Consider the following 22482-nt stretch of genomic DNA (forward strand, 5'->3'; position numbering starts at 1 on the left):
AAGTTCCTGTTTTTTCGATTTTTAAATTCTAAGGTATTGTCTTGTTGGTTCTCCTGAACATGAGCCTATCCTAAGGAGGTAACTCACCCAAATCAGTAAAGCTTCAAGGTAAGAAATTTTAAATTTGTTTTTCCATGTTCAGATTGTCTTTTATGAACACCAAGGGCACGTTTCGCTAATTCACAGTCAACCAAAAAGGAAAGTTGAGGGCTTCCCTGGTGGCGCAGTGTTTGAGAATCTGCCTGCCGATGCAGGGGACACGGGTTCGAGCCCTGGTCTGGGAAGATCCCACATGCCGCGGAGCGACTAAGCCCGTGCGCCACAACCACTGAGCCTGCGCGTCTGGAGCCTGTGCTCCGCAACAAGAGAGGCCGCGACAGTGAGAGGCCCGCGCACCGCGATGAAGAGTGGCCCCCGCTCGCCGCAACTAGAGAAAGCCCTCGCACAGAAACGAAGACCCAACACAGCCAAAAAATAAATATAAATAAATAAATAAATTAAAAAAAAAAAAAAAAGCACTTGTTAGTGTTGGTTTAACACTAACAAGGTGGTTTAAAAAAAAAAAAAAAAAAAAGGAAAGTTGAAATACTATTAAGACTGTTTCGTAATTTGTCTTGCCAGAAATGCCATCTTATGGGTTAAGCAGTAGGGGGTGAGTGACCAGGGGTAAAATACGATAAGCATTTTTTTCATAGTCCCTCTATAACGAAGAGTAAAAGGGGGAAGAAGGAGTGACTATGAAACAAAACGAGAAGATAGCTTCAACTCAATGTGGTAAATAGTCACGGTTAAGTGTCAAGGTTCTTGCCCCAAGGGGACAGCACCCTGCTTGGCTGTACACCAGGGGGTGCAGTGCATCCCAAGGGGTACGTCATAATCATTTGATATACAGCGAGGGGGGGTGCACGGTCCCCCAAGGGGCGCCTGAGCACCCGCCCACGTGGGACAGCACTCCCATTGAGTCAATCTGCCTTGGTAAATATGGTGACCCTAATTAAATCAATCATCTTTCTTAATGGATGCCCTGAGACGGTAAGAAGGCAGATTGATTTAATGGGGGCCAGGAAACCTAAGGCGTTTGATTGGTTTAATGAACGCCAAGAGATTTAAGAAGGACGATTGATTTAGTGGGGGGTCACGATATTTAAGGGAGCCGATTTAATCAACGAGAACCACGTGACTCATGGGGACTGATTTAATCAGTGTGAGTCACGTGATTCGCGGGCTGGTTTAACACGTGGGAGTCACGTGATAAATGGTGCTGATTGACTCAATGGGAGTCACCTGATGTACGGGGCTGATTTAACAATAGGAATCACGCGAGCCAAGGGGCTGATTAAATCAGCTTGGGCACACCCCCAAGGGGGACGGCACCCTCCCCGGCTGTACGCCAGGTGGTGCACGTCCATCTTAAGTGGGGCACGTACACCCAAGGGGTGCAGTCCACCCCAAAAGGTACATCATCGTCATTTGATGTACCCCAAGGGGTGCACGTCCACCCTAAAAGATACATCATCATTTGATGTACACCAGGGAGTGCACGAGCACCCCAATGGGTGCACGTCCACCCCAAGGGGTACATCATCATCATTTAACAAAAGAGCTACATCAAGAGTCCAAAAAAAACCGTTTTTAATTTTTTTCTCTCTCTCTTCATCTGTGATTCTCAGTTTAGAGCTGTCGGCTGGGATGGCCAGCAACTATTAACTACCAAGGGTGGCGTCTGCCTCCATCTGTTTGTTGTTTGAATGCCAGGAAGTGTTCTCCTTGCCCAGTGTACACAGCAGCCAGAGCAACCGCGCTCAGAGTTTAGGAGGGAAAGAGGGAAGTAAGTAAGCGAGCACATGGTCACGCCAGGGCGACGGGGCAGAAACAGCCCTTCATTTGCCCATCAATCCCTGGGTCATGGTGAGGAACGGTTCTTTGCGGGCCGGGATAATGGCTTTTACATCTCCAGGTAAACCATTCGAGAGCCCCCAGGCCCGGATTTGGAAGAACAAAACGCCAGGAGGGGGGCGGGGGCCGCGCCCGACGAGGCCGAGTGGGAACCGGCCTCCTGCGGGGTCTTGCGGCCGCCGAGGTGTCGCGAGAGCCGGGGCTGCCGCTCGGCTACGGCGTAGGCCGAGTGGGCCGGGCGCGTTCCGCGGGGCCGGCGGTTTGGGCGAGCTTGCTTGGGCCAGCGAGGGCGCGGGGCTTCGGGGCTCGGGGCTCGTCCCCGCCGCTCCGGGTAGGCGCGCCGATGGCGTTTCTAGGGTGACGCTGCGCACACCGACTCTCTCCGGGGGCGGAGGAAACACCTATGAACCCTTCGGCCTCCTTCCTGGCCGGGCGCCAGGTGAGCGGCCGCTGCTCCGCGCTTCCCGTTTCCGCCGGCGCGTCCCGGGGAGAGAGGAGAGCAGACCGCGGGGACGACGTGCATTGGGGTTATTCAGGAATCGTTTCTGCTTAAAATTTAATACCCAGGACGCAGAAGGAAAACGGAGCGTCACATCAGTTTCCTTACCTTAATGAAAATGGGTTGTTCAGCCCAGGCGCAGAGTCGAGTCGCGAGTACTGGGTACTCGCTTTTTAACGATAACATTGGGCATTTGTGCAGCTGCTTCTCTATATACCTCCTCGTTTCCTGCGCTTCACTTGCTTCACAGTACCCTGCGAGTGGAGCAGCACTCTGATAGACCGTTTTACCAAAAAGTCTTGGAAGTAAACTTGCCCAAGATTTGCAGTTGTCGGCATAGGATAAGATGAACGTGTTTTGCACGCTTGGCCTATTGCTTGTTTCCTGTATTAGAATACGTGCTCCTTGCCGGCTGCTGTGTCCCCAGCCACTTGGCGCTCGGTAAATATTTGTTGAATGAGTGAGTGAGTGAAATGGCTTACCAAAGACTGGAATTCAAGTCTTGTGGCTTGGAATCCCTTGACTCCAAATTCCATTTTCTCTGTTTAGTGAGAAACTGTAATTCACTCGTCATTATTATTTATTTACAAATCTTATTTTTCAGAAAGCAATAATGATGTACATGGGCCTCTGGTGAACTTTAAACTACTGTCTTTAAGGTAGAATTCTTAAAGTAACACTTCTAGTTATTATTTTTTTTAATTGAAGTATAGTTGGTTTACAATATTGCGTTAGTTTCGGGTATACAGCATAGTGATTCGGTTTTTGGGTTTTTTTGTTTTGTTTTTAGTTCTTTATTTCATAGATGGGGACAGTACCATACTTTGGAATGTGACTTACAACCTTAATAATAAAATAATATTGATAATACTAGCTAATGTTTGTTGGTTGTTTATGATAGAACAAAATTATTTTAAGGCAGGACAAGAAAAAGTTAACAAAGTTTTCTCTGTCGTCTTGCCACTGCTTCCTCCGCTTTGGTGTGTATTGTGCATCTGCATTATACATTAACTAGATCCTTTTAGAAGACGTAGGAATGCCTGCTTGCCAAAAAAAAAAAAAAAAAAGCTATTTTCTCCTGGTGTCAGCAAGGAACTCCTTAGGAGATAACATTCCTTTCTCAATCCTGTAAGGGGTCACAGTGACCCACTACTTGCCTTGTATGCGCAGATCTGCATTGTGTAAAGGTCAATATATTATTTTGATGTGTAGCCCTTTGTCTTGAAAGTGTTTGTAACTGTGTTTTGACCTCTTAGAGGCAGAACAGTTCTCAGAGCTTTCTGAAAGACTGTCTCCCAGGTTATAATCTTCAGCTTGGCTCAAATAAAATTTTCCACTTCTTTCTTAGATTGACTATTGATTAATTTTTAATGACACTTACAATGGTGCCAAGTACTGTGAAGTGCTTTACAGAGATTATCTTGCTTAATCCACACAACTCTAAGAAGTTAAAATGCTGCTATTACCATTTTACAGACAAGGAAATTAAGGCTTAAGGACATTAAGTAACTTACCCATGGTCTTAGAGCCACTAAGTGGCTAATTCTGGATTCCAACTTAGGTCAGACCAACTTCACTGCACTAGACTTTAAAATGATGTATGCTTAAAAGGAGTTATCGTAGATAATTTTGTTAGGCATGAAAATGGCATCATGGTAATATAAAAACGTTCATTTTTAGAGATGCATACTAAAGTATCTAAGTAAAAAGTATTTTTTATCAACAACAAAAAGATAAAGGAAAATTGAAACAGATGTGGCAAAATCTTGATAGTGGTAAGAAAGACCTAGGTACTGAGCAAATGGGAGTCTATTGTACTATTCTCTTGTCTTCTGTGTATATTTGAAATTTTTCCTTTACAAAATTTGTTTTTAAGTAGGTATGTTGAGTTGGATCAGTTACATTTAAACAGTAATTACTTCCTGTTTCCCTTTACTTTACTGCGGTAGAATTTCTGGGGCAAGCTGAGGGATAATATTGTTGATTGATACAAGGAGAGGGTTGACAGCAAAGAAAAAAAAATGCAGAAATGGGTTCATTTGTGATTAACCAATGGAGGTTTTACAAATGGTCCCACTCTTTAAGAGTGGTGTAAATGGTACGACAGAAAGTGATAGAGGCAGAGTGTACAGTAGGTGTGAACTTGATTTAAATATACATAATTTTGATGCCATGTTATAATCAGTGAATAAAACGTAGTTAATTTAACTACCTTGAATTGGCAGCAAAAGAAGATAGAATTGTTTGGAGAATATGCTTTGGCCGATTTATGTTGATTAGTTTTATCCTGACGTGAAGCCACGTTCTATGTTTAGGGCATTGGGTCAGAAGTTGAGATTTCCACTATCGAGAAACAACGGAGAGAGCTACAGCTGCTCATTGGAGAATTAAAAGATCGAGATAGAGAGCTCAATGATATGGTTGCAGTACATCAAAGACAGCTTCTTTCATGGGAAGAGGATCGGCAGAAAGTGTTGACTTTGGAAGAACGTTGCAGCAAATTAGAAGGTCAGACATATATGCAGCAGCATCTGTCATGCACTTGTACATGCCAACACGTTAAAAGGGCTCAAGGGAAAGATAGGAATATCTCAACACAATCCCTGCTGCACTGGAGTTTATTTTATTTTTTATTTATTTATTTATTTTTGGCTGAGTTGGGTCTTTGTTGCTGCGTGCAGGCTTTCTCTAGTTGCGGCGGGCGGGGGCTACTCTTCGTTGCGGTGCACGGACTGCTCATTGCGGTGGCTTCTCTTGTTGTGGAGCACGGGCTCTAGGCGCGTGGGCTTCAGGAGTTGTGGCTCACGGGCTTAGTTGCTCCGTGGCATGTGAGATCTTCCCGGACCAGGGCTCGAACCCATGTCCCCTGCATTGGCAGGCGGATTCTTAACGACTGCGCCACCAGGGAAGTCCCTGGAGTTTATTTTAATTGAAGATAGGATGACATCATGAACACTCACAACAGAACAAACACAATGTGAATTAAAGTAGGGCAAGCGAAGTACTTAACTGTAGAAAGAGGGCTGGGCAGCTTCAGTCAACATGGAGTGTCAAGAGTGAACCTGAAGGAAATTAGTTTTGAGCTAAAGTATGAATGAAGATGCCACAGAACTGGCCATTTCTCTTGAACTGACTCAAAGATTTTAAACTTGGTATTGAACTTGATCTCAAATACCTGAAATAGTCATCTTTTAAATAAGAGCAATCTCAAAAATGGCTTACAAAAATTTCCTTTTGTACCATATTTTAACTGTCATCCCTTTCGTGCTGCCCTAAAGTCTGAATGTTCTATTGACACTGCATTAATACTAGAATGTGCTAGAGGGGAAAATACTAGATCTGTTTAATAGAAAGACAACAATATATCGGCTTTTTTACTTATATTACACAAAGGATTCTGTAAATGCGACAATCTAAATATGAGTAATTTTTCCATTTCGTTGATGACCATCTGATTTTATTCTGACCACACCCACCCACATGTAGATACACATAAATGCAGTATTTAATATGATTGTACATTAGATGCAATATATCTTATATAATTAATATCTTTTATATAAACATATTAAAGAACAAAGATAACATTATATACAAGCATACCTCGTTTTATTGCACTTTGCAGATATTATGATTTTTAGAAATTGAAGGTTTGTGGCAACCCTGTACTGAGCAAGTCTATCAGCACCATTTTTCCAACACCGTTTGCTCACTTTGTGTCTCTGTGTCATATTTTGGTAATTCTTGTAATATTTCAAACTTTTTCATTATAATTATATTTGTTACGGTCATCTGTGATCAGTAATCTTTGATGTTACTACTACGACTCGCTGAAGGCTCAGATGATGGTTAGCATTTCTTAGCAATAAGTTTTTTGTTTTGTTTTTTTTTTTATTTATTTTTGGCTGTGTTGGGTCCCCGTTTCTGTGCGAGGGCTTTCCCCGGTTGCGGCGAGCGGGGGCCACCCTCCATCGCGGTGCGCAGGCCTCCCACTGCCGCGGGCCCCCCCTCCCCGCTGCGGAGCACAGGCTCCAGACGCGCAGGCCCAGCAGTTGTGGCCCACGGGCCCAGTCGCTCCGCGGCATGTGGGATCCTCCCAGACCAGGGCTCGAACCCGCGTCCCCTGCATTGGCAGGCAGACTCTCAACCACTGCACCACCAGGGAAGCCCCAGCAATAAGTTATTTTTAAATTGAGGTATACACATTGTTTTTTGGACATAATCCTATTGCACACTTAGTAGACTACAATATACTGTAAGCATAACTTTCATATGCACTGGGAAACCAAAATATTTGTGTGACTTGCTTTATTGTGATATTCATTTTATTGCAGTGGTTTGGAACTGAACCTGCAATATCTCCGAGGTCTGCCTGTATAACCATCAGTATCTGGTTTTAAAATGAGCAAGACACCTGAATAGACATTTCATGGAACACTGGATGGCCAATAAATGTACAAAAAAGTTCTCATTCTCATTAGTAATTAGGGAAATGCAAATTAAGACCATAATGAGACCTTTTTATACTTACCAGACTGGCAAAAAATATCAGGTATTGGTAAAAGTGTGGAGCAAGGGAAGGCTCATTCACTGCTGGTGGGCGTGTCAGCTGGTACAGCTACTCTGGAAAATCATTTGACAGTTCTGGTAAAGTTGAAGATATACATAGCTATGGCCCAGCATTTCCACTTCTAGGATATCTACTCACCCTTCAATATGCACATGAATTACCTAAGGATCTTGTTAATATGTAGATTGTGATACAGTAGGTCTGTGTATCTAACAAGGTCCCCGGTGATGTCCCTGCTGCTGGTCCAAGGGCCACATTTTGAGTATCGAGGCTCTAGAGGAACTCCTGCAAAAGCACCAAGATGCTTGTAGGAGAATATTTAGAGCAGCATTGTACATCATAGCTGCAAAGTGGAAACAGTCCAAATGGCCACCAGTAGTAGAATGTATAAATACATTTTGGCATGATCATATAATGATATTATACAGCAATGACAGTGCACAAACAGGAGTTACCTACAGCCACATGGATACATCTCAGGATCATAATCTTTTTTTTTTTTGTCTGTGCCAGGCAGCTTGTGGGATCTTAGTTCCCTAACCAGGGATTGAACCCAGGCCCTTGGCAGTGAAAGTGTGGAGTCCTAACCGCTGGGCCGCCAGGGAATTCCCAGGATCATATTCTTGACCAAAAAAAGCAAACAGAAGAATTCATAGAGTATAATTCCATTTACATATGGTTCAAATTAAACTATTCTTAGGGATGTGGTCATAGATAGTAAAACTATAATAAAAAACAAGGAAAAAAAAAAACAAGGAAATGAGTAAGATCAGGACGGTGGTTAGGAAGGTGGGAAATTGGAGAGATTGTGTTCAGGAAGTGACATACAGGGCCTTCTGGGTTGCTGCTGGTGTTCTTTTTCTTGACTAAGGTACAATATCGTGCATTTCATAATAAAAACTTTTAAAAGAAGTATTAACCTTTAACCATGTGTTTTGAAAATAATGCATTTTCAGCTTCAAATCTGACCACAAGTAAGTTATTGATGAAATCTCCCTCAGGTGAACTACATAAAAGAACTGAAATAATCAGGTCACTCACAAAGAAGGTAAAAACCCTTGAATCGAATCACATTGAATGCCAAAGTACTCTTCAAAAGACTCAACTACAGCTTCAAGAAATGGCCCAAAAGGCAACTCATTCCACTCTCCTCTCTGAAGATCTTGAGGTTGGTTTTAAGATAAGCTTCCCTAGCCCAAATTCTGTTTGTGTTTCAGTTATTGAAAAATTAGATTGAAATATTTCCATTAAAAATGTATGTGCGTGTGTATGAAAGTATATACATCCATCCATCATCATAGTTTTGTGTTCACTGTGGGGCTTTGATTAGCTGCTAGTGCTATCTTGTCTTGGAGATGAACCTTCATTACAGCCCTTTTCTAACTGTTAAGACATCTGTTTGGTAGCATCTACCATTTTATCAACAATGGGTTATTTTAGAAAGCCTTTCTCAGATTCTGAGATCCATATCATCAAGTAGCTTCAAATTATGCTTTCTGAATAACTGTGTCTAATCTGATGAAACAAATATCTATAGCACATTAGTGGCATATTGGGAATAAAATCTGTAAGAGTGATTTTTCAGTTTTCATTTCTAGCTGGTGAGTCATCAGGTATCTTTTGAGCTCATGCTTTTTGAGAGACGCAGTGAGAAAGCCTTTTTTGTTGTTGTTATAGCCTTCGTATTCTTGTTTCATAATGATATCAGTATAGATCTTGGTAATATAGTGAGTCTTAATAACTCATAATAATTGTATAGATTTTATGTCTAAAATTTTTTTCAGATTACTCTTCTAGACAGTTTCTAGCTATAAAATAAGTGAAAACTATTCTGGAATCTCTTGATATGTTGAATTAAAAAATGAAAGCATGTTAGTCAGCTTGGGCTGCCATAACAAAGTACCATAGACTGGGCAGAAATTTCTTTCCTCACAGTTCTGTAGGTTAGAAGTCCAAGATCAAGGTGCCGGCCTGGTCAGTTTCTGGTGAGGGCTCTCTTCTTGGCTTGCAAATGGTCACCTTCTTACTGTGTCCTCATGTGGCAGGGTGAGAGACAGTACATGAGCAAGCTCTCTGGTGTCTTTTCTTATGAGAACACTGATCCCATCATGAGGGCCCCACCCTCATGACCTCATCTAAACCTAATTACTTCTCAAAGGCTCCACCCCCAAACACCATCGCATTAGAGGTTAGGGCTTCATAGGGCTTCAACATGTGCATTTGGGTGGGGGGTGCAATTCAGTCCATAGCAGGAAGATTTTTTTTTTTAATTAATAAACTTTATTTTTTAGAATAGTTTTAGGTTCATAGCAAAATTGGGTGGAATGTACAGAGATTTCTCATAGACCCTGCCCCCTCCCCCAGCCAGCCTCCTCCACTGTGGACATTCTGCATCACAGTAGTACATTTGTTGCAATCAGTGAATCTACACTGACACATCATTGCCACCCAAAGTCCATAGTTTACATTAGGGTTCACTCTTGGTGTTGTACGTTCTGTGGGTTTTGACAAATAATGACCTGCATCCACCATTGTAATGTCATACAGAAGTAGTTTCACTGCCCTAAAAACCCTCTCTGCTCTGCTCCCTCCTTCTCTGCCACAACCCCTGGCAGCCATTGATCTCCTTACTGTCTCCAGAGTTTTGCCTTTTCCAGAATGTCATAGAGTTGGAATCATACAATATGTAGCCTTTTCAGATTGGCTTCTTTCACTTAGTAACATGCATTTAAGTTTCCTCCATGAAGATCTCTTTTAAAAAGCCTGATTATTCTTTTTTTCCCAACCAATAAACACATTATGTACACAATAATTATATCAAATCTAGATCTATGGATAAAAAAAAAAACCCTGATAAGTGGGAATACCCCAGTATGAAATTATTTCAACATAGAGTAAAGATGCACAAAAGTTCATTAATGCTACTTTATTTCAGCAAAGGAAGTCTCTTACTAATCCAGTTTTCATTCTTGCCAACCTGGAAGTATACATTAAAGACCATTAGGAAGTAGACATGTTTATAAACGTAACTGATAGAATTCAGTAGGGCAAAACTCAAGTACTGAGAAGATGCTGGGGATAATGGGGAAATAGATATTTGTGTTCCTTTTTGATGACTGCCTACTTAGCCCGCTTTGTTACTAAAAAAGCTAAACAGAAAAAACAAAACAGAAGAATGAGCACAGGTTGTGGCTGGTGAGAGTAATGAAAGCTTTTAAATGACTCAATTAGTATTTTGTGTTGTCCTTCGTAGGCTAGAAACGAAAATCTCAGCAACACATTAGTGGAACTTTCTGCTCAAGTGGGACAATTGCAAGCTCGAGAACAGGCTCTCACCACCATGATAAAGCTGAAGGTAATTCAGAATCACGATACTTCCACTTGCCGGGCACTTTGTAGTTGATAGCAATGTACATTAAGTTACTGAAGTCCCACAGCGACTCAGATAGGTTGAGCTATCAATGTTGCTCTCTTTTTTTAAATTCTGGTTTTAGAAATGTGGGAAACAAGTTTAAAATGATGCCCCCAAGGCACTGAGAGGAGGCAGCATGCCTGCATTCAGCTGGTTTCTTCTGAGGTATCCATTACTGGGTCTCATAAAGTCATTAGCTATCAAATTGCTTGTTAATATGTTTTTTTTTTAATTAATTTATTTTTGGCTGCATTGGGTCTTCGTTGCTGCACACGGGCTTTCTCTAGTTGGGGCAAGCGGCGGCTACTCTTCGTTGTGGTGCACAGGCCTCCCATTGCAGTGGCTTCTCTTGTTGCAGAGCACGGGCTCTAGGCGTGCGGGCTTCAGTAGTTGCAGCACGTGGGCTCAGTAGTTGTGGCTCGCAGGCTCTAGAGTGCGGGTTCAGTAGTTGTGGTGCACAGGCTTAGTTGCTCTGCAGCATGTGAGATCTTCCCGGACCAGGACTCGAACCTGTGTCCCTTGCATTGGCAGGTGGATTCTTAACCACTGTGCTACCAGGGAAGCCCGTTAATGTGTTTTTAGCTGAGAAGAAAACTTAGCAGTCAAGTAGTTGATGTAGTCACTAACATGCCATAAACAGTGATTGATAAAGTCTCTTCTATGTGGTAACACGTGTTGGACAGCAGGTGACTAGAGGAGTGATTTTGGTATAATGGGACACTCATGCTAATTCATATGTGATTCTCCCCAGCACATTAATGTTTTTGAGTGATCAGGGACAAGCTTTCATAAAATTAAAAAGAAAATATTAAAATCTATAGAATTGTCTTTAATCAAGTAGTGACCAGTTTCCTGGCTTCAGCAACCCCTACAGTGTCCATCGTAGCAAACTCCTGGTGAAGCTGAAGAGGATTGCCTGACTGATGTGTCTACAGTGGCATTTGCTGAACTGTGTTCTTGTACGTAACGGGACTACTGTTTCTTTGCTACTGGTCTGATCACAGACTTCCATCGGTTTTTGAATGGTCTGCCCAAACCCTGTTTTTCCCATAAGTCCTAACGTGAGATGTGCAGACTGTGAAGTATTTTAGGAACGCGTATAGGATGCTATCGCAGAAAGCTTTGTCCTTAAGCAAAGGTAAAACCTGCAAGTAATAGTTATTCCACATGAGTGGTGGGGGAGTACTTTTGCTTATTTTTATTTTTATTTTTAAAATTAATTAATTTATTTATTTATGGCTGTGTTGGGTCTTCGTTTCTGTGCGAGGGCTTTCTCTAGTTGCGGCAAGTGGGGGCCACTCTTCATCACGGTGCGCGGGCCTCTCACTATCGCGGCCTCTCTTGTTGCGGAGCACAGGCTCCAGACGCGCAGGCTCAGTAATTGTGGCTCACAGGCCCAGTTGCTCTGCGGCATGTGGGATCTTCCCAGACCAGGGCTCGAACCCGTGTCCCCTGCATTGGCAGGCAGATTCTCAACCACTGCGCCACCAGGGAAGCCCCTTATTATTTTTATACTTTCAGGTGTTATTTGAATTGCTTTTCAACAAGCACATAGATACCTTTCATGTAATTAAAATAACCACCTCAACAATAAGAGGTTCTGAATTGGGTAGGTTTGGGATAAGGTCTTGGAGTCTGTCATTTTAACAAGCTGAAAAGAAGGGGAGAAAGAGAGGGCCTATGGGATTTATCTGTAATGCAGAGAATAAGCCCCCTCAAGGGCCACCAGCCTTCCTGTTGCTATTACAGTTTCATAGGTAATCAAATGTTTGCTTCTAAACTTTCTGAGACAGTAAACTATGGTGGTTCGAGCATGGTTTCAGGGGCAGCCGGCTAAGTTCAAATCGGAACTCCACCACTAACCAGTTGTATAACTGTGGCCACTTTACTGTCGAGTCCTCTATCACGTGGGGAGTAACAATAGTCCCTACCTCAGAGAGTTACCGTGAGGATTAAACGAGGTAACACATGGAAAGTGCTTGGAATGAAACTGGGTACACAATGAGATCTTTTTTTTTTTTTTTTTTAATTCTTTTTGGGGTATAGTTGATTTACAATGTTGTGTTAGTTTCAGGTGCGCAGCAAAGTGAATCAGTTATACATATACATATATCCACTCTTTGTTTTTAGATTCTTTTCCCATATAGGTCATTACAGAGTATTGAGTAGAGTTCCCTGTGCTATAGCAGGCTCTTACTCATTCTCTATTTTACATATAGTAGTTTGTATATGTCAATCCCAATCTCCCAATTTATCCGTCTCCCACAATGAGCTCTTAATAAGTGTAGTGTTTTCTTATTGTTTAGTTGGAATTTTAAAATCTTATGTAACAGTTTTCAAATTTGGTTTGTAGGACAAAGATATTATCGAGGCAGTCAATCACATTGCTGACTGTTCGGGTAAATTTAAATTGTTAGAGCATGCCTTACGCGACGCTAAGGCGGTGGAGACCTGTATTGTGAAAGAAAAGCAAGATTATAAGCAGAAATTGAAGGCACTTAAGATTGAAGTCAATAAGCTAAAAGGTAAGGAAGAGGCATAAATTTAAGCATTTTATCTTGGGAATATATTTCTTCATTTGGGTTCACTTAATCTCATAACTGAGAGTAGGTCTGTTGTTAGCTTTAGGTCCTACCATGAGATGTTCATTTCATTTGTATAGAATTATGCTGCAACTTTTTGTGTTACAAGATAAATAACAGAGTTGGGGGTAACTGCCTAATGCGTTCTATTTTAAAAATAATTCTGCCTTTGCTGTACCGGCTAGCTCTTGCTACTATACGCTTTGTAGCAACCAATAACAGTATCTCAGTGGCATGCAGCCACGAGCATTTGAGAAACTCATGTATCTGGAAGCCACATGGGAATTGGCTGATCTCTGTTGGGCCCAGCTGAGCTCCTCCACTGGGGCATCTTCTCCTCCCCCGTAGGCTAGCCTGGGCATTTCTTCCCACGGTGAAGGCAGAAGCTTAAGAGAAGCAGAAAGATGGGAGGACCTATATATACCATCACTTCCCCCTCATTCTGTGGCCAAAGTGAGTCACATGGCTGAACCCAGAGTCAGACAATCCTCTGTGGGAGGATTTACAAAAAATTGGGGGAGGAATGCAGGGATGGGTGAGGAGTTACCACTAACAACACAAACTCCCAGAGTGGCTTTTTGGTGCATGTTTTATTTTGGGGGGAATTCCTTTTGTGTCCTCCTGTTCTATTTTCATTCTCACAGTAACCCCACAGTTTATTTTTCTACTACTTGAAGTTTTCTAATGAAACGAAGGCTGGGTATGCCAGATAGGTTAGTGCTGTGTACTGGAATATGGATCTAGGTGATGGAGTAAAAATTTATATTCGTCTACAGAGGATGTGGAGGGAGGCCCACTTTTCTCTGGCCTTTCCCCACTGTGGGGCAGGGGAAGCTGTTGGATGCGGGCGCCATCCAGGTCTGAAATCTGCACCCAGACTGTCCCATTTATAAGTGGTCATCACATTCGACACGAAGACTGACTCCTGCTGTGGAACAAGCAAACTTAGAATGACAGAGCCGTGCGATGGTGCAGTTGCTCCGCCTCTGTCCCTGGTGGAATCCCTCATGAGGCAGGGAGTTGCTGTTCAAATTGTGAAAGGCTATCGGGGCAGGTTTAATTTAAAAAACTCCACCTCCTAAAATCTTGTTCTTATGATGCCCTGACTTGTGGTAAATCATAATTTTGTCTCCATTTGTAGCTTCAGCTAAAATCATAATCGTACTATAAGACCCTTGACAGCAGGGACGGACTCTGTCTTCTCTTTTTTTGGATCCACAGTTAATAGCACAGCCCCTGGGGTACATTGTAGGCATTCGATAAGTATTTATTGAATGCTGTGTTTACCTAGGTTAAGATTTAAAGTAAAAAGAAGTCTGTTTTATCAACTTTTATGTCTTATTTTATAAATTCAATATTTATGAAAAAAATAAAAGCAGCATCATGGATAGTGTACTAGAGAGTGAGGGAAAGAGACTCATTTAGTTTGGGTGCGCTGGGAAGGCGTCTTTGAAGAGAACGTTAGAGCTAAAACTTGGATGATGGGAAGAACCAGTCGTGCAAAGATCTGGGCCAGGACCTTCTGGGCAGAAGAAACAGCAAATGCAAAAGCCCTGGGGTGGGTTTTGAGGTTGGGGCCAGTGTAAGGAACAGATTGAAAGGGCAGGGCCAGGCTGTGCAGGCCTTAAGGTAATGAGTTTGGATTTCCTCCTAAGTGTAGCACAAGGGCTTGTAACAGAGAAGTGACGCCAGCAGATGGCCCAGATGGCTCCGTGGATAGTAGGCTGCAAAGGGAGAGGCAGGGTTCGAGCAGGGAGACAGTGGGAGCCTTGGCCAGGGTCACTGCTGGGGGTGCAGTGAGATGTTAGATGAGGGACATATTGTGGCTGTAGATCCAGCAGGACTTCATATTAATTGGAAGCGGGTGCTGAGGACATGAGAGGTATTCACAGTGTATATTCTTCTAGGAACTAGTATTTATTTGAGGACTTTTTTTTCCCTTCTATTTGTGAAGAGGATCTAAATGAAAAGACAACAGAAAATAATGAACAACGAGAAGAGATCATTCGCCTCAAGCAAGAGAAAAGTTGCCTGCATGATGAATTGGTTTTTACTGGTAAAAATAGATAATTAGTTTAAGTAACCTGAACGTTCTACGATACTACCATGACGGGCTAAATGAATTGTACCTCTCTCAAAATACTTTATGTATTTAATTAATTTATTTTAACACCCTTTGAGAAATGAGGAGGGACGAGGCAGGGAATTTTAAAGCTGTTATCCTGCCTCCCAGTTCACTCTGTTTCCTCTTCTGTGAAATGAGCTGCTCTCCCTTCCAGCTTGAGTACGTGACTACACTAGCTCACTAAAAACATAGCACTTGTGCTTAAAAGTTCAGTAAGAAAGAATCTTATGAGCCAAGTATTTGCAAATACTAGATAAAAATTAGGAATTCAACATTTTTTCAATTTTGCCAATAGACCACCTGTAATTATTACAGTTGGAAAGTACTCATGTGTTTTGTTACATCAGTATGACCGCAAAATAATAATGTTGGAGATGAATTTTTCATGACTTAAAAGCAAGTTTGTCAATAAGGTGTGTAACTTAGGCCCCCTTCTGATAAACATAAAAGTGGCCACTCCCCACTCTCCCTCACCGCCATGTTCTCCTACACTCTAACCCCAACCCACCCCAGTATGTCAGAGTTTCTAGCCTCCCCTTTCTCTGCTCCCAACTGAGAATCACTGATATTTAGAGCTTATCTATATATGGCCCTGACAGCCAAGAAGATTTTGTTAGACTTTAATTTTGGTAGTTTGTATGAAGAAAATCATAGGTTTGGAGGTAAAGTTCCAAATAGAAATTAAATGAACTGGGACTTCCCTGGAGATCCAGTGGTTGAGACTCCACGCTTCCACTGCAGGGGGCGCGGGTTCGATCCCTGGTCAGGGAACTAAGATCCCGCATGCCATGTGGTGTGACCAAAAGAAACAAGAATTAAATTAATTAAGTGAACATGTTTGGGTCTACTCATACCTACCCTCAGTTGTCCTTCCTGCTAGGAAGAGACTGCATTTCTATAAGTTAAAGGGCAGAATACAGTATTATATTACATTTTTTTCAAATAAAATGAAATTCTTAATTTTAATCTCGTGTGATTAAAGATTGGGGAAATGCAGTGTTCTACCACTAGAGGTCACTATTTCCATTATTTCTAGGATTACTGTGTCTCAAAGTATCTTACATTGTTGCAGATACATAAAGATATACATATATTTGTACATCTACACAAAGATATACATATATACATATGTTTGTAGCTTTACAGCTGAATTCCCGCAATCTTTGGATCGGCATCTGTGTGCCAGGCACTCTGCTAGTGACTAAGAAGCTCATAGACCCAAAGAGAGTTTAGTGCTCTACAGATGCTGTGAATAAAATGTTGTGCGAGGTCAGAGGAAGGAAAAACATTTACAGAACATTTTAATAATCTCCTTTCTTTTTGGTTCATCTATTTTTACTCATTCTATTATGTATTACTAGGTAAAGTATATGTAATTTGTTAGATAATACTCTAATAAATCCATTTTGTGAAATATTTTTTTATCATTTCCTAAGCTGATTTCTTAAATATCTTTTCTATTCGTACCACTGTCTCAGAACAATTTTTGTGTGTTTAAATTATAAAAGTGAATTAAAGCCTGAAAAGAATTTTTAAAGGCTTAACATGATAACATGCTATCAGGTGTCATGGCTAAAAATTAACACATTTTATTCAAGGTTGGAAGATGTCTTAAAAATGTACTTTTAAGTTCAAAACTTCTTTTTCCTCTTGTGAAGATGAAGTTCTTCACAGAGGCTTAGAGACATGTTTCATTTGTACATGTTGCATATAAGAAGTTCACAAATAAAACAATGATACTAGTTTACATTTCTGTGGCCCTGCGAGTCCCGTAAACAAGGCCCTGTGAGATTGAGTGAAGGTCTCCCAGGCAGTAAAAGGCACAGAAGCTTGATCAGAATTTGGCAGGTTCAGACTTCAGCACCCTTTCCTTTGTGCTGTCTTCCTTAGGCTGCCCGCTTAGGCAGGTGTCAGCAGAGTTCCATACCTCTTTGTCTTCAGTGACCAACTTGTGAAATAGGCGGGCTCACTCCACTTTGACCCCAGATAACCCAGCCACGTACGAAAGTATCAGATCTAAGGAAACAATTCTATTTCATGCAACAGCAGATTATTCTAAAGTCAGATTAAGGCAGTATTGAAATATATTTAAAATTATCCTTGAATGCCAAATAAAGTAGCTGGCTTTTGTTTAGGGGCTGTGCTGTGTCCAAAACAAGTATCTCTGAGTGCTGGCAATGCACCCAGTGTGTGATCATGCTGTTAACGGAAGAGGTGGGTAGAGCTGAGAACAGCCGGGAGTCCCCAGATGCCCTGAGGGCGTCACTTCCACCGGGAAAGAGCTACTGTTTTACTGTTTTCTTTGTGCATAGAGTTGAATTCACATAAACTAAATGCGACTCTACGTGAACATTGCAAGTGCACTACTTTTATAGGCTTTTGTTATGGTGTTGACTCAACTAATGCAAAGAAATAAATTCAGAATTGAAGAGACGTAAGTTTTAAACCCGACGCCGTGGCTTTCACTGTGCCACGTTCTCAATTCTGTGCACGGGGATTACCTTTAAGAGTAAGATGATGCGGGACTTCCCCGGCGGTCCAGTGGTTAGGACTTTGCCTTCCAATGCAGGGGGTGCGGGTTCGATCCTTGGTCGGGGAGCTAGGATCCCACATGCCTCGTGGCCAGAAGGCCAAGTCATGGAACTGAAGCAATATTGTGGCAAATTCAATAAAGGCGTTAAAAATGGTCCACATCGGACTTCCCTGGTGGCGCAGTGGTTAAGAATCCGCCTGCCAATGCAAGGGACCCGGGTTCGATCCCTGGTCTGGAAAGATGCCACATGCCGCGGAGCAACTAAGCCCGTGCGCCACAACTACTGAGCCTGCGCTCTAGGCCCACGAGCCACAGCTACTGAGCCCGCGTGCCACAACTACTGAAGCCTCCGTGCCTAGAGCCCGTGCTCCACAGCAAGAGAAGCCACCGCAATGAGAAGCCCGCACACCGCAACGAAGAGTAGCCCCCGCGCGCCACAACCAGAGAAAAACCCATGTGCAGCAGTGAAGACCCAATGCAGCCCCAAATAAATAAATAAATACAATTTTTTTAATGGTCCATATCAAAAAAAATCTTGAAAAAGATGATGCTGCAGACCCGTATCAGAAGGGCTGAGCATTAAGCGTGTTTGGCTAGGAGGTAGTGGCTTTCACAGATCCCTCCTCACGCTTTATTCCGCCTGGTCCCCAGTGACCGCCAGCAGACACTTTGCAGAAAAGCTGTCTCAGTAGAGTTGCTGTCTCCAGCAAAGCTCATGCCTTTGTCCTTAAATGGTTTCTGTGACGCTCCAAATGTAAAGCGATAATAGTCAATATTTGTATTCTTTTTCATCCATGAGAAAAATGACATGTGGAAAAGGTGCTTTTTTTTTTTTTTAATTATTAGCACCTTTAATTATTTAATTATTTATTTATTTATTTATTTGGCTGTGTTGGGTCTTCGTTTCTGTGCGAGGGCTTCCTCTAGCTGCGGCAAGCGGGGGCCACTCTTCATCGCGGTGCGCGGGCCTCTCACTATCGCGGCCTCTCTTGTTGCGGAGCACAGGCTCCAGACGCGCAGGCTCAGTAGTTGTGGCTCACGGGCCCAGTTGCTCCGCGGCATGCGGGATCCTCCCAGACTAGGGCTCGAACCCGTGTTCCCTGCACTGGTAGGCAGACTCCCAACCACTGCGCCACCAGGGAAGCCCGGTGCTTTGTTAATAAACCATAGAAGTTGTAAATTTTGACTTAGGCTGCACCTGATTTTCTCAAAACCGATTCATGTATTAATAATTAGAGGGTCATTTTGGGCTTCCCTGGTGGCGCAGTGGTTGAGAATCCACCCGCCAATGCAGGGGACACGGGTTCGAGCCCTGGTCCGGGAAGATCCCACATGCCGCGGAGCAAAGTCCGTGCGCCACAACTACTGAGCCTGTGCTCTAGAGCCCATGAGCCACAGCTACTGATCCCACGTGCCACAACTACTGAAGCCCGCGCACCTAGACCCCATGCTGCACAACGAGAGAAGCCACAGCAATGAGAAGCCGGCGCACCACAGCGAAGAGTAGCCCCCGCTCGCCGCAACTAGAAAAAGCCCGCGAGCAGCAACGAAGACCCAACACAGCCAAAAATAAATAAAGTAAATAAATAATTACCAAAAAAACCCAAAAAACAAAACAAAACAAAACAAAAATAATTAGAGGGTCATTTTATGCATTTAGCTTGAACTTCTTATAAAGATAGTGGGTTTTTTTAGGTGAGACATTTATTGTTGATCTATCACTTCTATGTGAATGAAATTATTTCCCCTTAAGCATAATATTAATATTTTTTTCCCGTACAAGTCTTCGTATAGCACTTTAGATCTTTCCTTTCTGGGGGTTCTCATCTGCCAAGTTCTGAAACTTTTTAAAATACTGATTTCTCATACCCCAACTCTAGTAACAGCGAAGTGTCTGCGTTTCAGCAGAACGTTTTATGGTCTTTGTAAAAGAATGAAGATTTAAAAAAAAAAAAACCTCTGTTCTGTCTTTTTGGGCTAGAAAATTGAGTGTAATACTATGTATATTAAAGAAAATTCTGAATCTTAATTACCCATCAGGTAAAGAGTATTCAAGAAAAAGAAAGTCTGTAAAGGAGTGCTGGACTTTCATTAAAATGGAAAGACAAGTTTGTCTACCTATGGGGTCACCTCATAGGTCCAAATATCTTCAGTTTTTGCTCAGTGAGAATACATACAAGTGGCCTGATTGTGAGATTATATCAGATTGACTTACATACTGGTGAAAATAGTGATTTTTTTTTTTTTGCCCCTGTAATGTTAGTTTTTTTTCTGTTGGTAAAGGTAATATGCTGTTTGGATTTTTACAAGGAAAATGCATTTGTAAGTTACCTGTGTAATGTGAATAAGTAAGTAAAGAATAAAGTAATATGTATTAAATTTAGAGATTTAGAAACCACCCCCTCAAAAAAAAAAAGAGGAAAATAATTGTCATTAATCCTTCCATCTAAAAAATAACTTAATTTGATACTTCAGTATACTTGCTCTCAGCCTTTTTCTATGCATATCTACATACAGACACACACGTAATTTGAGCAGAGAGTTGGTACAGTTTTGAATACTTTTTTGACTTAACATTAATTATATTGTGAAAGTTTTCAAATTTGGTGAAGGATCTAGTCAGAATCACTGATTAAAGCTCTTTCCAGCCATCCATTTTGCAATTTTAAAATTCAGGAAGGAGGGGAAAAAATTTAGCCACGCATAAACTTGTTGGAAATGAAGAGGTTTGTGATGATGTGGGCTGGTGAAAAACGTTTTAATAATATTTGTTCTTAAATAGTAGAGAGAGAAAAAAGGAAAGACGAGTTACTGGATATCGCAAAGTCAAAGCAAGAACGCATGAGCGCAGAGCTGCATAATCTGAGACAGGTAGGTTCCCACTTAACCTTCTCTATTAGGTGGGAAACGCTTATAAACAAACATCAAATTAGGAAAAGTGTATGCCCAGTGATTTCGTTTATGATGCTTTTGGAATCCTGACTACATTAAAGGTATATCATATTAACCTAGCAGATAGGGTCTTGCTTATGGTAATGAAAGGTTAGGAGACTAGTTACATTAACAAATCTCAGTGCTAACATAGGAAAAATAAAAGCAAACATATTCAGCATACTTCTTTAGTCACTATCTGATCTGTTTTGGCATTTGAAAGTGCCAGTTGTTGGCTCAGTTTAGCTTTGTTGTTACACTTTATTTTGATGTATCAATATCTACGGCAGATTTACATAAAACAACAGCGTGACCTGCAGTTTCTTAATTTCAATGTGGAAAATTCTCAGGAATTAATACAGATATATGACTCAAAGATGGAGGAATCAAAGGCCCTGGAATCCAGGTAATCTTAGTATGATGCTATTAATATGATCTTGTGTTTTATTCCGTCATTCAGTCAATATTTGTTAAGTACCTGCTGTGGGCCAGTACTTAACTACTGTTTGGTAGGTAGTAGGGAATAAATATATGTGAGCTAATCCTGGGTTGTAGTGAGAATTTTAGGCATGATCTTAATTTAACCATTTGATTAAATTCATTAAACACATTATTTGTGTGCTTGTGTAGAAGGCTTTGAGCTAAAGTAGAAATTACAGAGATGAATCATTTATTCATTCATTCAGCACTCAGTATTTTAGGCACGGGCTAGGAATAGGGAAAATGAAGATATATTGGGCATGGTACTTGCTTAAAATAATGCCAAAGAATGGTATAAATAACTGCAGTAGGAGTTCAGCTGAGGGTGATCTCTGCTCTCAGCTTGATTTTCCCATTTTCCTTGTTAATAGGAGGAGATGTCTACTCTTACCTATAAAAGGCAGTGTGTGAATTAAATTGGTTTCTGTAAAATTAAAATATAAATATATGAGGTCTGGTTTAATTTAACAAGCATACAACTGCCCCACAGTTAAACTGAGTCCACTTTGACAAGCAGAAATGGTACAGGGAGTCATGGAAAGGAACAGGAATTCAGGGAGTTCCCCATCACCGCACATAGGCGCAGAAGCCGGGCTGGATGACGCAGCTCCTTTCCCCAGAGGGTGGAGTTCAGGATGGGGGTGGTCAGAGTTGCAGGGAGGAATGTAAGGAGCAGCTGCTGCTACAGACAGTAGGACCGGGGACTCACCCGCACTTTGCTGCATTTGCTGTACTCTTCTTCGAGGTCTTTTGCTGGGGGTTATTGCACCATTGCTCTGTATCCCAGCTGTGGCTGCTACTAATAAACACCAGACCAACCCAGCGACCTCTTGCAGACAAAAGCCCCTAAGCTATTGGCTCTTTTTCCTTTTTGCACTGCATTTCCCCTGGGAGGTACCTGGGCTAGATGATTGAGGTTATTCTTTAAGAACGTAAAGTGGCTTATCCCATTCTAGAAGGAGGGATCAGAATCATACAGATTAGAACACCTGAATAGGCGTGACATGAAAAACTTTGACAATTTATTAAAAGGTTTATCACAATGATTTTTATTTTATGCACATGTGGTGTCATTTTTACCTTAGACCAGTTTTCAATATATAGATACATAAGTATCCAGCAGATAAATGGGATGGTCATGAATGCAGTATCGTGAACACATTTGGCACTTTCCAATTTATCGTTGTACTTTGACTCTCCATTGCCTTTCAATCCTGACTTTACGTCTATTTAACTGTGAATTAGGAAGAGAAATAACAGATCAATCAACAAGTATTTACAGAACACTTAGTGTATGTTAAAGGCTGTCTTAGGTTCCAGGAGGATTAAAAATGCTTCTACATGTGAAAAAAAAACCTTAAGAATCTTTTGACAAAATTTTTATATGTATGAAACAGTGAATGATATAGTTATAATAGGAAATTCGCTATCTGATTAATTAGATATATATTAAT

General features: G+C 41.7%; 1 protein-coding gene across 7 annotated transcripts in view; it reads left to right on the forward strand.

Annotated features, from left to right (window-relative positions):
• The first annotated feature begins 1818 nt into the window (after positions 1-1818).
• The window catches only part of CCDC62 (coiled-coil domain containing 62), a 44033-nt gene continuing 23369 nt past the window's right edge, over positions 1819-22482 (forward strand). The window contains exons 1-9 of one of the 7 annotated variants that reach the window (XM_057527430.1): positions 1834-1957; positions 3000-3054; positions 4711-4903; positions 7967-8133; positions 10219-10320; positions 12731-12902; positions 14914-15015; positions 20400-20488; positions 20839-20954. In XM_057527430.1, the coding sequence (XP_057383413.1) occupies positions 4813-4903; positions 7967-8133; positions 10219-10320; positions 12731-12902; positions 14914-15015; positions 20400-20488; positions 20839-20954 (839 nt within the window). In that variant the 5' untranslated portion in view covers positions 1834-1957; positions 3000-3054; positions 4711-4812. The other 6 variants (XM_057527429.1, XM_057527427.1, XM_057527428.1 and 3 more) reach the window with 6 other exon arrangements.

This window comes from Balaenoptera acutorostrata, chromosome 13 (assembly GCF_949987535.1).
Source record: "Balaenoptera acutorostrata chromosome 13, mBalAcu1.1, whole genome shotgun sequence".
Taxonomy (NCBI): Eukaryota; Metazoa; Chordata; class Mammalia; order Artiodactyla; family Balaenopteridae; genus Balaenoptera; species Balaenoptera acutorostrata.